The sequence below is a fragment of the Centropristis striata genome, chromosome 18, assembly GCF_030273125.1.
Source record: "Centropristis striata isolate RG_2023a ecotype Rhode Island chromosome 18, C.striata_1.0, whole genome shotgun sequence".
Classification (NCBI taxonomy): domain Eukaryota; kingdom Metazoa; phylum Chordata; class Actinopteri; order Perciformes; family Serranidae; genus Centropristis; species Centropristis striata.
In genome coordinates, this window is record NC_081534.1 from 6227602 (window position 1) to 6241776 (window position 14175).

The following is a 14175-nucleotide window of genomic DNA, read 5'->3' on the forward strand; positions in this document are numbered from 1 at the left end:
GATTAATTGATCATTAACATTATAGATGCTCAAGTTAGCAGGTTTCTTCTAAACGCCCATCCCTAGTTAAGAGTGTTACTTGTTTCTGATGCATCACAGTGCTTTTGCTGTTTAAATATGATACATTTGCTACTTTACAATATACAGTATCCTTGACTTAATTGAGCTTTTCTCAGTTTTCTCTAACAATAAGCAAATGTTCAATGCCAACAATGCCAGAGTGTGAAACTATTCTCCTCAGTAATCTATATATATGCCTCTCTCAACATTTATTTTTCTAATTAATTCTCACACAAGACAGTAGCTTTAAAATATTTCATGTACTAATCTTGACTGACATTAAGAGGAAAGACTTTTCAGGGAATGTTAAACTGCTGTTTAATCTATTTTACACTGTTTGTATAGTGTCTTTTGTTCATTCTATAGTTGCTTTGTTGTAGTCTTTGACTTAATGTTGTGTGTTGTTACAGATACCACGACATGCCTGATGTCATCGACTTCCTGGTACTACGGCAGCAGTTTGACAATGCCAGAAAGAGACAGTGGACTATAGGTCAGCCCATTTTTCTGTGTAGTTTTTAGGTCAGTTTATGAAGTCAACTCTTCTTCTCCTGTAACGATCAAAACTAACTGTGATGTGTGTGCAGGTGACAGGTTTCGGTCAGTGATTGACGACGCCTGGTGGTTCGGGACCATCGAGAGCCAGGAGCCCTACCAGACTCAGTATTCTGACAGCCTGTTTCAATGCTACAATGTCTGGTAAGTTCACAGCTTGGATTTACTCTATTTTAGGGCTATACAATTAAAAATGCAGTTTCCATCAAAGCACTGCACAATCAGCTTTCACGAAAAAATCTGTTTTATTTGCATTAGCGAGGAGATTTATTGCATCAAACAACAGATTCCTAATTTCTCCATTAGAAGCATTAACAAGTGATAAATCTGTGTCACCACATGTAACAAACCGTGCATAAGAAAATGAGGTCAGAAATGAAAACAAACAGAAAGAAAAGAGAAGCATCACAGGAATGCACACAGGAGACAGCAAAATGAATCAAAAACCAGAAAGCCTTGTTGGTGATGGTGGGAAAAGGAAATACAGTAACACAGTGTCATATTGTCTGTCTTCACACTGGTGACAGACTGGTGTCTGCAAGACAAAACTTGCAGATGATATTTTTCCATAGTTGCAGCACTAATTCCAGATCTCTATTCAAACTCATGAAACGACACAACTAAATGTCATGATAACTGCAGGGACTGTACCAAATTACTTCTATTGAGGTTTTCAATTGAGTCTATAAATGTCTGTCATTATTTATGAGGTCACCCCCCCCCACAATGCAGTATATCATAAAATACACGGTCTTACACAAATACACTTTGTTTATATTTCTATCTCTTAGGGCGCTTTCACAACCCAAAGTTTTGTCTGTTTCAGTGGAACTCAGTGCGCTTAAATCCTTGTTACGGTTTGTTTGTTTGGTTGCTTGTGAATGCTCCAATCGTACTCTGGTGTAGACCAAAACAAGCGGTCCAAGTCCACTTGCTAGACGGCCTGAGTGCGGTTCGAACGTAATCCGACCCAATTGCAGGAAATGAACCAAAGCGCAGCATGTTGTGGGCTCCTAATCAAATCGTAAGGTCCCATCATAGCAGAAAGATTAATCTTGTGTCCTTCAGTTTCACTCTGTAGGCTACCACCGAGCTAAAGCTAATATCACATTGCGTAATTATCAATGTATCGCTCACAATAATGGAATATCTAACTTGGTGGTAGAAGCAGGTCGTGGTAGAAGTGCTCGCCTTCTCTGATTATACAGGTGTCTGATGATGTTTGGTAGGAACAGTAGAGCAGAATTACGGCCAGTATAATCAAAGGCACTCGAGGTGCATTCAGCTCCGTGTTGCTTTGTTTATTTTTGGTATTTACATTTTTCACCACCAACTTTCCAACCAATAAGAAATAAAACTGCCCTCCACCTTCAGAGCACACACCCCTTCACAAATCATATTTTTTATTTGGTCTGCTTACATTTCTGCACTGTGAAAGCAAACCACACTAATTACAAAATGAACTAAAAGTACCAATTTCATTGTAATTCTGACAAACCAAATGGACTTGAGTTGTGACAGCGCCCTGACTGAGAGAATCGTGATTCTAGTTTTATGCATAATCGCTCATTTTGAGGAATTCTACTTGGAATTTAGAGACTGCCCTTCACTAAAGTTGGCTATTGCAAAAATGTGAAAACATTGATTCAGTACCCACTGTGTCTCCTGAATCCTGGGATTTTTTACGTTTTTTGATCTGACTCTCCACACTGATAGAATAGGAAATACGAACTGTTGAATTAAAATGGTTTACATGTAACAAGAATTTGTCTGCTTGGACAAATTGCAGGCAAATGTAGACAAATGGCTTCCTGTGATTATGCTGCCAACACCTCCTCTCACAACACTCATTAACTTCACAAACAGCTCATGGCTTGAATCATTGAAGAAACTTGAAGCGACCCTGGATGACAGTTTGGATTTGACATTTACAATGAAGCAAACTAACACAAGCCCTTTGTTTTGTGTTGCTTGACTTTTACCGCCAGTGACACTCCAATTGGAAACATTAATAAGCATATTGTCTGTTTGAGTTACTATTTCTTGTAAACACAGAGTACTTACAGTCAAGTATAATTTGAAAAGGATCGGAGTGACATCCACTTTACACTGTGGGAGTGATGGCAGTACCTCACCTATGCAAAATAAAAAAGCAATTACAAACACAATAACTATAATGTGATGATTCATATCAACACTGTTTCCCATCCAGCTGGGATAATGGAGACACAGAGAAGATGAGTCCTTGGGACATGGAGCCCATCCCTGATGATGGTAAGTCTCATCAATAAAACTGCACTTTTATACAAATTCAAAAGTCATTTCTTTAAAATTTCAAAATTTTGATGGGTTCTTCAGTTACTTCTGTCTCGCGTGCAGCCACGTTCCCTGAAGAGTTGGGCATGAGCGTCCCGCTGGTGGAGGAAGAGCAGAAAGAGCTGCTGTACGTCCCACTGGACGGCGAATGGGGCTGCCGCACACGCGCAGAGGAGTGCGAACGCATCATCAAAGCCATCGACCAGCTCTGCACACTCGGTACGACGTCATCGAGCCCCTGTGAAAATATCACACCCCTTATGTCATGCATCAGGGATGTGAAGTTAAGCCACGAGGGCGCATTTCTCGTAAAACAGCAGCAGCAGCATGACTCCACACATCATGAGCCACAGCTCTGAGCTCATCTGTGGAGCCCAGCAGGAACACGGCTCATATGTTCGTAGGGAATAAGCTGCTAACACGTTGAGCCACATATTGAGGTGCCTGCTTGAATTCCTGTTAAGTGATGTAATGTCATGTTTGGAACAGGCTTTGTATTACTGCAATCCTCCCAGTGGAGGAGAGATGGTGCGAGGGCTCCCTCTAGTGACAGTGTTGGGATTAAACACCCACAAGCACAAACATTCGGCACACTTAATCCTTCCAGATCTCTCCTTTTACTCCTACGCTCCATGCAGTTATATGTAGGACATTAACTCAGAAAGTAACATAAGTAAATAATTAAAGAAAAAAAAAATGGGGCGTCCCGGTGGCTCACACTGGTAGAGCGCTTACCATGAAGGCCGTGTGCTTGCTGCAGCGTACCCGGGTTCGAATCCGGCCTGAGGTCCCTTTGCTGCATGTCTTCCCCTCTGTCTCCCCCTTTTTATCTGTCTCTAATTAATAAAGCAGTAAAAATGCCCAAAGAAATAATCTTAAAAAAAAAAAGACATTGAAAAAATATTTTTAAAAATATATTATTCGATAATTGACTTGATTAAAAATGTTTATACCATAAGCAAAGTAAATAATATTAAAAATAAATATATAGGAATTAATTAATAAATTAATTAAAAAGTGACATAAATTTATAGTTATGTTTGAATTAGCCAATTTTTTTCCCTTTGTATTAATTCCCCTATTTATTTATTGTCTTGTTTCATTTTAACTTTTTTTAGAATCATTATTTAATTTTAATTATTTTTTAATGTACTTATATATTTTCTCTTTATTTTCTCCTTATTTATTTATTTTGGACAGGACAGGACACACATTCACTTTTTAAGGTGCATCCAAATGTGGGTAAAAATATTTAAAATTAGCAGAGAAATCTTCAAAGGGTATAAAAGTTTTTTATAAAATGTTATTTGGAAGGAGACATATATAAACACAATGTCCACCCTTGTTGAGTGTGTTTCTGAGTACTTTTCTATTACAGCAGGTGCGTACAAATGAATAATCTTCTCTTCTTGTGTGTCCACCTGTCTTTCATCCCTCAGATGTAGCAGCACCATTTGCCTTTCCAGTGGACCTCCAAGCTTACCCCACATACTGCACAGTGGTGGCCTACGTCACCGACCTCAGCACCATACGGGAGAGACTGGTGAACCGCTTCTACAGGTAGCTCACATCATGTGTTGGAGAAAGAGAAGATACACTGTGTGTGTGATTGAGTGAGATAATTAAATACACTCTCAACACTTTTCAGACGACTGTCCTCTCTGATGTGGGAGGTTCGTTACATCGAACACAATGCCCAAACATTCAATGAGCCCGGATCGTTCATTGTCACTACGGCCAAGTTTGTCTCTGACCTCATGCTGCAATTCATTAAGTGAGTACAGTGTCATTCACTCTAAAGCCTTTATGTTGTAATAATCTAGAGTATATTAGTGTTCATTTCAGTGTTAATTATCCAGTTCAGGATTTTATCTTGAATCGCCCAATTTAAAAAATCAGTTATCATGAACGTACATCCTTCAGGGTCTAAATGTCTTTCTTCTTCTTTTTTTTTTTTTTATACATTCCTTCTTTTTTCTTCTTCAGGGACCAAAATCTGACAGACCTCATGCCCCTCTACAAAACCATGAAGAAGGCTACCTTCTCTGACTCTGAAGATGAGGTGCGTTTGCATATATTCATCTTTACACTGAAATATGTCCTGAACATGCTGTTTTTTTGATACTGATTATAATATTTTTTGTAATTTGTACCAAAAAAGCGTACTTTCACCATGTCAAACAGTTTTCTTCTTAATTCCAAAACATGCTGTGAATTAGATACTGTATTGCAAATCGCAGCAAACAGTTTTTACAATAATCAGTTCAGTTGATCTTGTTTGAGAGCTCAAAGACTCCATCACACATGAAAGTTCAATAATGTTACACCTTAAAGGCGGTTGGGAGGTGAAATAATGAACTATTCTCTTGTCTGCAGTACATGAGTTTGTTAGGGTACAATATACAGTAACTTACATTTATTTAACCCCCCTTTTCCTATATTTTAGGATGATGAGGAGGAGGATGAAGATACTAATGCTCCTGGAACTTCCACACGAAACCATAAGGTAACTGTGTGCTCCCATACAGGCTAGACTTGGTGAACTATACTCAACTCTACAGCTTCACTTTTTATAAAACAAGTTGATCCACTGTTCTGTCCTGTAATCCAGCATCTAAAGAAAAGAAGGCTTGTGTGTATCACCTACAGTTATTTTTATTCACTTGTCATTTTTTTGTGCAGGGTCGTCGACCCACGCAGCGCCAACTGCGAACCCGACCCCCTTCGTACGACCCTAATGCATGGAGGGGACGCTGTAAAGAGCTGCTGGATCTCATCTTCCAGTGTGAAGACTCTGAGCCCTTTAGAGAACCTGTGGACCTGCAGGAATACCCAGTAAGTATGCAACAACTCTGTGCTTTCTGTGTGGCTAACACCTTCTGGTCGGTTGCTGGGTTGTTTGGTCAGGCCAAATTCTTATTGGTCGGGTAATCGCTGGTGTTATTTTATATAAGACCTTTTGTCCATCAAAGCATTTTTCCAGCTAAAAACACCAGAACCAGATCTTCTGAAAATTCCCAGCTGAGAGTGCTAGAGAACTTAACAGGGGGAGTATTTTATTCAGCTGAGACGCAGCACAGCTGGTTTCTATGATATGAAATATCCACAGAAGTAGAAATGTCAGCACAAGGAAGAGTACTTGCTGGAAGAAGGGGAGGTTGAAGCACATGGGGAGAGAGGACAGACAAGCAGTTGATATCTAATTATTTAGAGATAACATGCTGATTTTTCCTCTCATTGACCAACTGATTGGTTAAAGAGCAGGTAGAGTTTCAGTCAACTAAGACTTTCTTTGGTTGACTACAGCGCCACTTTATTCAGCATTGTGTGTCCCTCAACACACTGACCTTATATGGTTGTGATCCGAGTTTAGCTCATTGTGAATTTCCATTGGTCTCAGATTAATTTACATTTTCACTTATTCGGTTCTTGAATCTTGCTATACAGTCAGTTGGGGGCACAAGTGGCTACAATTCAATTACACAAAGAGTGAAGGGATTGTTTAGTGTGAAGAACAGGCCTCCATTCAGCATCTGAAATGAAGACCAAATCTATTGGATGTAGATGTTGTGAAGGAGACTCAAGGTTTGAGTGGGCTGCAGCGCTCACTCTGTTCAAAGATTTTGGGGGTTTCACATAAAAAAAAACAGAAAAAGCTAAAGAATTCCACTCTTCCTCAGTTATTTCTTTCCCTCTTTTGCTCTATCTTCCACTCCACTCCTTATTCTGTCCTCAGCTTTTGAAACCTGTAATTGAAATATTCCAACTTCCCTCTGCTTCTCTCAGGACTACCTGCAAATAGTTGAGTCACCGATGGACTTTGGCACCGTTCTCAACACGCTCAAAGAACGGAAGTACCAATCTCCCATTGAGCTCTGCAAAGACGTGCGGCTCATTTTCAGCAATTCCAAAGCTTACACGCCCAGTAAGAAGTCTCGGGTGAGACACACATGCACAAACACACACTCGCACACACACGGTCTGTAAAAACAGGGTGCATTAAGCTCCCATATTACTAGGCTTTGGTGAGTAAATAAAATAAAAATTCTCAGATCAGTCAGTACTCTTCAACCCCTTTTAGTCTTGGTGTTGAATGAGTGTTTCTTTATATTGTGTCTCCAGATCTACAGTATGAGTCTGAGGCTCTCTGCGCTGTTTGAGGAGCACGTCAGCTCCATCTTGGCCGACTATAAGGCCATCCACGGCCTGACGGACAAACTGACCAGGCAGGGCACAGACAGACAGACGCGACACACTACGGACAGACAGACACGGCACGCCATGAAGAGGAGGAGGAGGAGGAGTGAATCTCCAGCAAGCAGCACTGCATCCAGGTAGACATTTCATCATTTTTTTGTGTTTCTTACTGTGCATTAGTAGGGATCTGTTTAAATCCCCTTTTCTATCCTGCCTCTAGTCCAGAGAGGAAGAGACGTGTGTCATCCAGGGTGACGGGGAAAAAGGAGCCGTCGCCACCTCCTTCACGCGCCTCCTCTCTGAGACAGAGCATGCCCGTCAAACAGCCCCCCCAGTTGGTCAACGGGAAGGCGGAAGCACCTTCTGCAGGGCGGACACGGAGCGGGGCTCGCCATTCCACGCACTCCACACCTTCCTCATCCTCCTCACATAACGCATCGAGCAGCACACAGAGCACAGCAGGTGAGATCACAAATTCACACTCAGAGTAATATAAAAACATGTTGTTGGTTTAAACGAATAGCTTGACCTTTTTTTTTTTAGCTTCTTTGCTTTGTAGCAGAGAGTGAGATTAGACAATTAATATTTAGATTCAAGAAACAACTTCATTAATCGCAGAACGCAATTTAGTTTCACAGTCTACATTCGTGAGAAACAAACAAACCAAGCTCATTCTGCAGGAACATTCAGGCATCACATTAACATCAGATTACCACTCTTATAGTTGTACGACAAATATGAAGACCACAATGTGCTGTTCTGTATGTATTGAATAAGATATGTTAATTAGTGTGCATTAGAGGAGCTGGTTGGCATATAAATACAGAGGTCCAAGATCTGAGGTTGTGAGGGCGGTATGGTTGTTATGCCCATCTGAATATAACTCTGTTTCCCTAATGCATTTTTAGATGGTTGGAGGGCAAACATTGTGTAACAATAGCTGTAAAACCATGTCAGTGGGAGGTAGCATAATGATCTGTCACTCAGTAATACATGAGAATCAGGGTCAGTGTTGAGTAGTCCACAATGCAATCTGGAAATACAGAAGAGGCTGAAATGGACTTCTCTGTTGTTGCCTTCTCCATCCTGTCCTTCCAATCCGTAGAATATGAAAGGTCCTCCCACAGCTGGGAACACATTTTTCGAGTACCGAAGCAATTTATCTTTGTCAAAATAGTTCAAAATTAGGTGCGAGAACCGGACAGGAACCTGTTCCTTGTTTGTGGAAAAGGGGCAAAGGAAAAGACAGTGATGATTAGACTAAAGATACGAGTCACGCTATGATATTATTGCGATTTTAAGCATTTTGCGATATGAGTATTGCAATTTAAGTGTTTAACTGCATTTTGTGTCCCCAAAACTAAATTAATTCAAGAATTGTTTTGTCAAATAAAGAAGAGAAAATTCTCAGTCTGTTCATCTCACTTCAGTCTTATAATTTTTCCACAATGAGAGTCAAACCCACAGACTTGCCAACAAAGTATTCAGTCAAATTGGACGTAACTGATATTAAAGATGTATGGACAATAACAGTTGCAGCATTTTTCAAACTTTCCTCAACTTCAAGCTTCTCTGCTCTGAATAGCTTCGATACAGCTGTGTGCGTGAAATAACGTTGCGATAGCGTCTTTAGCGTGTAGCTAAAACTAGTTCTCCACAACGTTGTATGGCCTCAAGTCTTTGCAAATGAAGAAAGTAATGGATTGTGTTATTTTCTTCATGCTTTATGAATTGGGAAGCAACCATGCATGTAAAGAGGAGACTTGTGGGAACCCAGAAAGCCTATTTTCATTGAGATAGCATGATGTCAGAGGTCACATGACCGCTTTGAAAATCACCATGAAAAATAAAAAAATAGCACAACTTTGCAGTGTTATTTTGGCAACTTTCTGACACGATATCCTGACGCATATATTGCCTATAGATCCCGCCGGCGGGCCGTCAGAACGCTAAATATCGATACATGATACATGAATCATATAATATTGCCACGCAAAATATTTCGATACTATGCTGTATTGACTTTTTCCCCCACCTCTAATAATAACTGTGTAACAAGAGCTTAAAACCGTGTCAGTTGTCAGTAGCAAAATGATCTGTCACACTGTAATACATGACAATCAGGGTCAGTGTAGTAATTAATAATTAATTAAGTAATCGTATATATACACATTATTTCATCTGTGTTTGGGTTTGCATAATTTTTAATTTTAATTATAGAAATGTGTCTCAAACTCTATGTCTCTCTAATATGTGTTTTACAGTCATGCATTTATACAATTACACTATAATTATGTTAGGTGTTAGTGCTGTTGTTTAATTGATGCAAAAGGTTTCACTGTAATTACCAGACAACTCGTACTGTGGTAATGACATTGTTTGGATTGGATCAGTTCCATTTGTTTGTTGAGAACAGCACAGGAACATAATGATAATCATGTCCTGGCCACAGTTGGCACTTCCTGCTCTTCCTCTCTCATCCCCATCACCTTCTCTCTTTCTATTTCTCTCAGCCTCCACATTTTGTTCTGTATCTCTTCAAGAGCTGTGATACACATTGTTGTCTGTCTTTTCATTTTCCTCTGTCTCAGAGAGGAAAGTAAACACAAGCTCAACTGATATTTCTATGTAAATGCCACCAGCCTCCACTGGGATAATATCACCCAGAAAAAAATATATAGGGGTGAAAGCAAAACTAACTAGCCAGCTTCATGATGGATGGTAGCAGTTTGACGTAGCACAGCCGCTCAGGAGCTATTCGTCAGATGATGTCTGGAGATAAATGGCATTTAATTAAAAGCAGTCCACTAGTAAAACTCTCAAGTTACCTTTTTCACACTTCACATGGATTGAGCTGCCTGTCCGGTTTCCTTGTTGACATAGTCAACGATTATGAGACAATAGGCCTGTTGTCTGTTGTCAACATAGCAGCAAAACACACACTTAATCATTGTTTAACCTTGTTTTGTTGTTATAAATCTCTCTGTGGTTGTTATTTTTTATCTCCTTTTAATTGTTTTGTGTCACTTTGTAATTGTTTTAGTATTTGTGTTGTTATTTTTTTTTAGTTTGTCGTTGTTTTGTAGTCAATGTGTGTCTCTTTGTAGTTGTTCTGAGTCTATTTGTTGTAGCTTTGTGTCTTTTTGTGGTTGTTTTGCATCCTTTTGTAGTTTTTTTTGGTCTCTTTGTAGTCCTTTGTGTTTTTTTTATGTATAGTCATTTTGGGCCTGTAGGTCTGTTCAGTACTCCATCCATGTCTGACATGTCTCCATGACAGAGCCAGGTAGCTGTTGCTAAGCTAACCAGCTGCTGGCTTCAAATTTACCACACAGGCATAATAGTGGTTTTGTTATTTAACTTGAGAATTGACCTCATGTTAAATATTACACAATTAACTTCCTTCTTTGCTTACCTCTGTCATCTTCAGAGTCTTCTCGCTCCCTGAGGGCTCAAAACTCTGTGTCCGCTTCAACGCCTCCAGCTCCTGAAAAGGTGACACCCTCTCCAGCCACGGAAAGTAGCAGTGGAGGAAGCACCCGGAGGAAACTCAGGACTCCTGTACGACACACACCTGGTAAGACATGGTGTCAGAAATAGCCCTTTTCCACCAAATAAGATGTGGTCCTTAAACCGGTTATGATTAGGATTCTTTAAAACCCTGGTGCTATCTCGGCCGTGTTTCCACCAGTTTTTAAGCAGAACCATTGTAATCAAGGTTGTGTCATCAACAGACTGTAGTTGATGACACAAACAGTAGTAGCAAGATGGCTGGTCATACTGATTACCTGCAAACTTTTGTTCTTCTTTTTATCAAACTTCTCCATTGTTGTTTTCCATTCTCTCTTTCTAACCCATAGATTATGAAAGGTTATCTGGTGTTGTCACTATTCATATTTCAGGGCGAAGAAAACCTTTTTTTTTCGGGTACCAAACAAGTTTATCTTGGTTGAATTTCTCAAACGGAACAGAACCAGTTCCTTGTTGGTGGAAGAGGGGTAAAAGAAGAGACGGGATGATGCTTGATGATTACAGTCATAAAATACACATTTAATGTTCTCTGTTATTAATATACATTTTCTTTTTTTTGTCTTGTAAATCCTTTCCTGTCCCCCTCAGGCTCTCCTGCCAGCCCTTCAGCTCAGAGCACGGTCCACCTGAATGGCCACAGTAGTCATGTGACCCTGGGAGTGGGCAGGAAGGGGCGGAAATCCAAAGTGGAGCCACCAGTGAGTCCTCCAGAAGACACGGCTCCGGGGAGCCCTTCCAGACCCCGAGGCCGCCCTCCTGGCAAGAAGAGAGGCAGGAAGAGCAAGCACGAGCAGGAGGAGGTGAGACAGGGCGGCAACCGCAGGAGCTCCACCCCCGACGATGAGCCCGACCAATCGACTGGGGACGAAGGCGGGACGTCTTCAGCGCAGGAAGTGCTGTCGGACTCTGGCACGACGTCGACGCCTCGGCGGCGCGGTCGACCCCGAGCGGCAAGAACTGACGAAGCCACACCTCCTGCTGAGTCACCTGAGCCCTCGCCGCTAAGGAGGAGCAGCAGGAGAGCCAACGAGGAGGTCACGCCTGCTCCCCAGACTGCTGCTCCACAACGATCCAATCGGAGGGAGTCTCCAAAGGAGGAGGGGGGGGGAGGCGGGGGAGGAGGCAGGAGGGTCGATGCGCACGCGTAACCAGGGGCGGCGGTCTGCCTGGTACATGGAGGAGGACTCCGAGGAGGAGCAGAGGCAGCTGCTGTTCGAGGACTCGTCAATCACCTTCGGTACGTCCTCAAAGGGACGTGTCCGCAAGCTGACAGAAAAGGCCAAAGCCAACCTGATCGGCTGGTAACGGAGACAACACAACAGACACACAGGATATGAGGAGGAGGACGAGGAGGAGGAGGAGAGGAGAAATCTGCCTGAGATTTCTTATTTACATGTTGGAGGAGTCGGGGGCTGAAAAGAGGAAGTCGTGCTCCGTGTTGATCTGTGTGCGCGTACGTCTGAGGAGCTGCTAATCCAGCTGCTGCCACTCAAAGCTGCAGCAGGGGAGAGACACTATCTGTCCCCCCTCCTTCCTCTCAGCCCAGTTAGCACATCACTACAGCAACGGATGGCTTTCTGACAACGCATGTTCATCTGTTCCAACTCCTCCTACATTATTGGTCCATGTTGGATCCCACAGGAGCTCTCTGACTCCGCTGCTGGTGGTTTTTGTGACTCACTCCTGTCCAGTGAACCACTCTTCACCTCCGTCTGCCCTTAAACACAGAGACCGGGCAAAACAGTAGTTGAACAGTGTTAGTACTTGAAAAAAAATCACAAGGAGAGCTGGATGTATCTTATCTCACATTTTTGAGGACTTTTCGAGTGTCTCTGCTGGGTAGGTTAAAGGCGCCCACTGAGCTGAAATTACAGACCTGTTAACGTCTTTCGCCCCCCCACCCCTTCGTCATTGTTCCTGCTCTTTTTTTATACAAACCCCCCCCTTCTCTGCTTTTTCTAAGATTTGTACGTGATGATCGGCTCTCTGTTTCGGAAGTCTTACACATCGGCTGACCTGAGCGTGTCTGTCTGCGCTAAAAAACCAAATGGCGTACCTTTGTTGGTACTGTAGATCTGTAGGTTTTGTTTACTGTTGATGTGTGTGGGTGTGTGTTCTTTTTTTTTTTTGCATGTTAACTAGAAAGAAAAGGCATCTCTCTTTTTTTCTAGAAGCTGTTTTTACTGTGAGGAGGAGAGAAAGGATGCATGGGTGAAAGGGGTCATTTATATGTCTCGATAGATCATGTTTCAAAGCGTCCTCAACATTAGCAATACCTTGTGCCTTTATGTCTTTGGTGCGTGTGTGCGCGTGTGTGTGTGTGTGTGTGCGTGTAAGTGTGTGCGTGCATGCATGGTCTCCGCCCTGCAAAGTACATGTGCCTATATGTGTACGAACAAGTTGTGACGATGGGAGTTTGTGTAATTGAAGGAGCGTGCGTGTCATTCACTTTCAGCGTACAAACAGTGGCATACAGTTTGATCGTTGTGAAACCTCTCAAAGAAATGTATTTATAGCAGTTGGAGAGAAAAAAAGACTTTACTGTTGTTGTAAAACCATTATTCATGTCAATATATTATCCTATAACCAACAACCTATCGTCAGTTTATACCTAAGGTACAGCCAGTGGAGCTTTGGGTGACTAGCTTTGAGATGCACTTACCACAGACCGGTTATCAATGCAGTCGTAGGGAGTAACCCAGTGTGTTTTAAAAGTTGTTAACATATTGAACTTTTTAAATGTTGATATGTTTTTATGGTGACCACACACATGCACACACACATCCACAAACAGTTCTTTCTCGCATGTTCTAGCACTTTCTCATGCCCGGATGGAGGATCGAGCCTGATCAAAGTGGATCGGACTGAATTTGGACGGAAAGCCAAGAGAGAGACAAGTCTTATATTCATCTTTCTGATTGTGTGCCTTCGCTACTCTGGCATATTGAATCCTCGGTTTCTGCTTTTGGGGCCTTTTTTTTCCTTTCTTTCTTTTTGGACTTCCTGGTTCTGCTCATTGCTGGGTTCAGAAAAAAAACTGGACTGTACCTGATAGTCTTCTTCAATGAAAGAGAGAAAAGACTGACTGGAGACAAACATATTACGTCACTCTCTCTGTACACACAACTAACAGGCTGAGTTTATAAAGATGGCTGCCTCCAGTTTTAGCATATATCTGTGTTGACCCCAGCACGGATGCCAAAATCAGCCACTCGTGTTGTTGTGGGTTTGACTGAGGAGAACTGGACGGCAGCATCTGTATACATCTGGATCATTTCATAAGTCTTTAATGTCACATATTATTCAACATATATCTCATCTGTTTATCATTGGGTATTTTTTTTGTTTTGTTATGGGATTGTCAATGCCAAATTCTGTCTTTGGGCACTGAAGTTTTAGAACATGGCTCTTGAATGTGTTTATTTTCTGTCTCCACAGTGAGTGTGTTGAGCTCTTTTACATATAACGTGTCAACTGTTTTCTGTCTGTATCCCCGCCATACAGGACAATATTTCAGCA

General features: G+C 41.7%; 1 protein-coding gene across 1 annotated transcript in view; it reads left to right on the top strand.

The window, feature by feature from the left end:
• The window catches only part of phip (pleckstrin homology domain interacting protein), a 50926-nt gene extending 37281 nt beyond the window's left edge, over window positions 1-13645 (top strand). The window contains 15 exon segments of the mRNA XM_059356186.1: window positions 471-553; window positions 648-759; window positions 2828-2889; window positions 2995-3150; window positions 4371-4491; window positions 4580-4705; window positions 4918-4993; window positions 5378-5437; window positions 5614-5766; window positions 6718-6870; window positions 7054-7265; window positions 7349-7590; window positions 10556-10702; window positions 11245-11765; window positions 11767-13645. Coding sequence (XP_059212169.1) covers window positions 471-553; window positions 648-759; window positions 2828-2889; window positions 2995-3150; window positions 4371-4491; window positions 4580-4705; window positions 4918-4993; window positions 5378-5437; window positions 5614-5766; window positions 6718-6870; window positions 7054-7265; window positions 7349-7590; window positions 10556-10702; window positions 11245-11765; window positions 11767-11961 — 2419 coding nt within the window. The 3' untranslated portion in view covers window positions 11962-13645.
• Window positions 13646-14175: the final 530 nt, after the last annotated feature.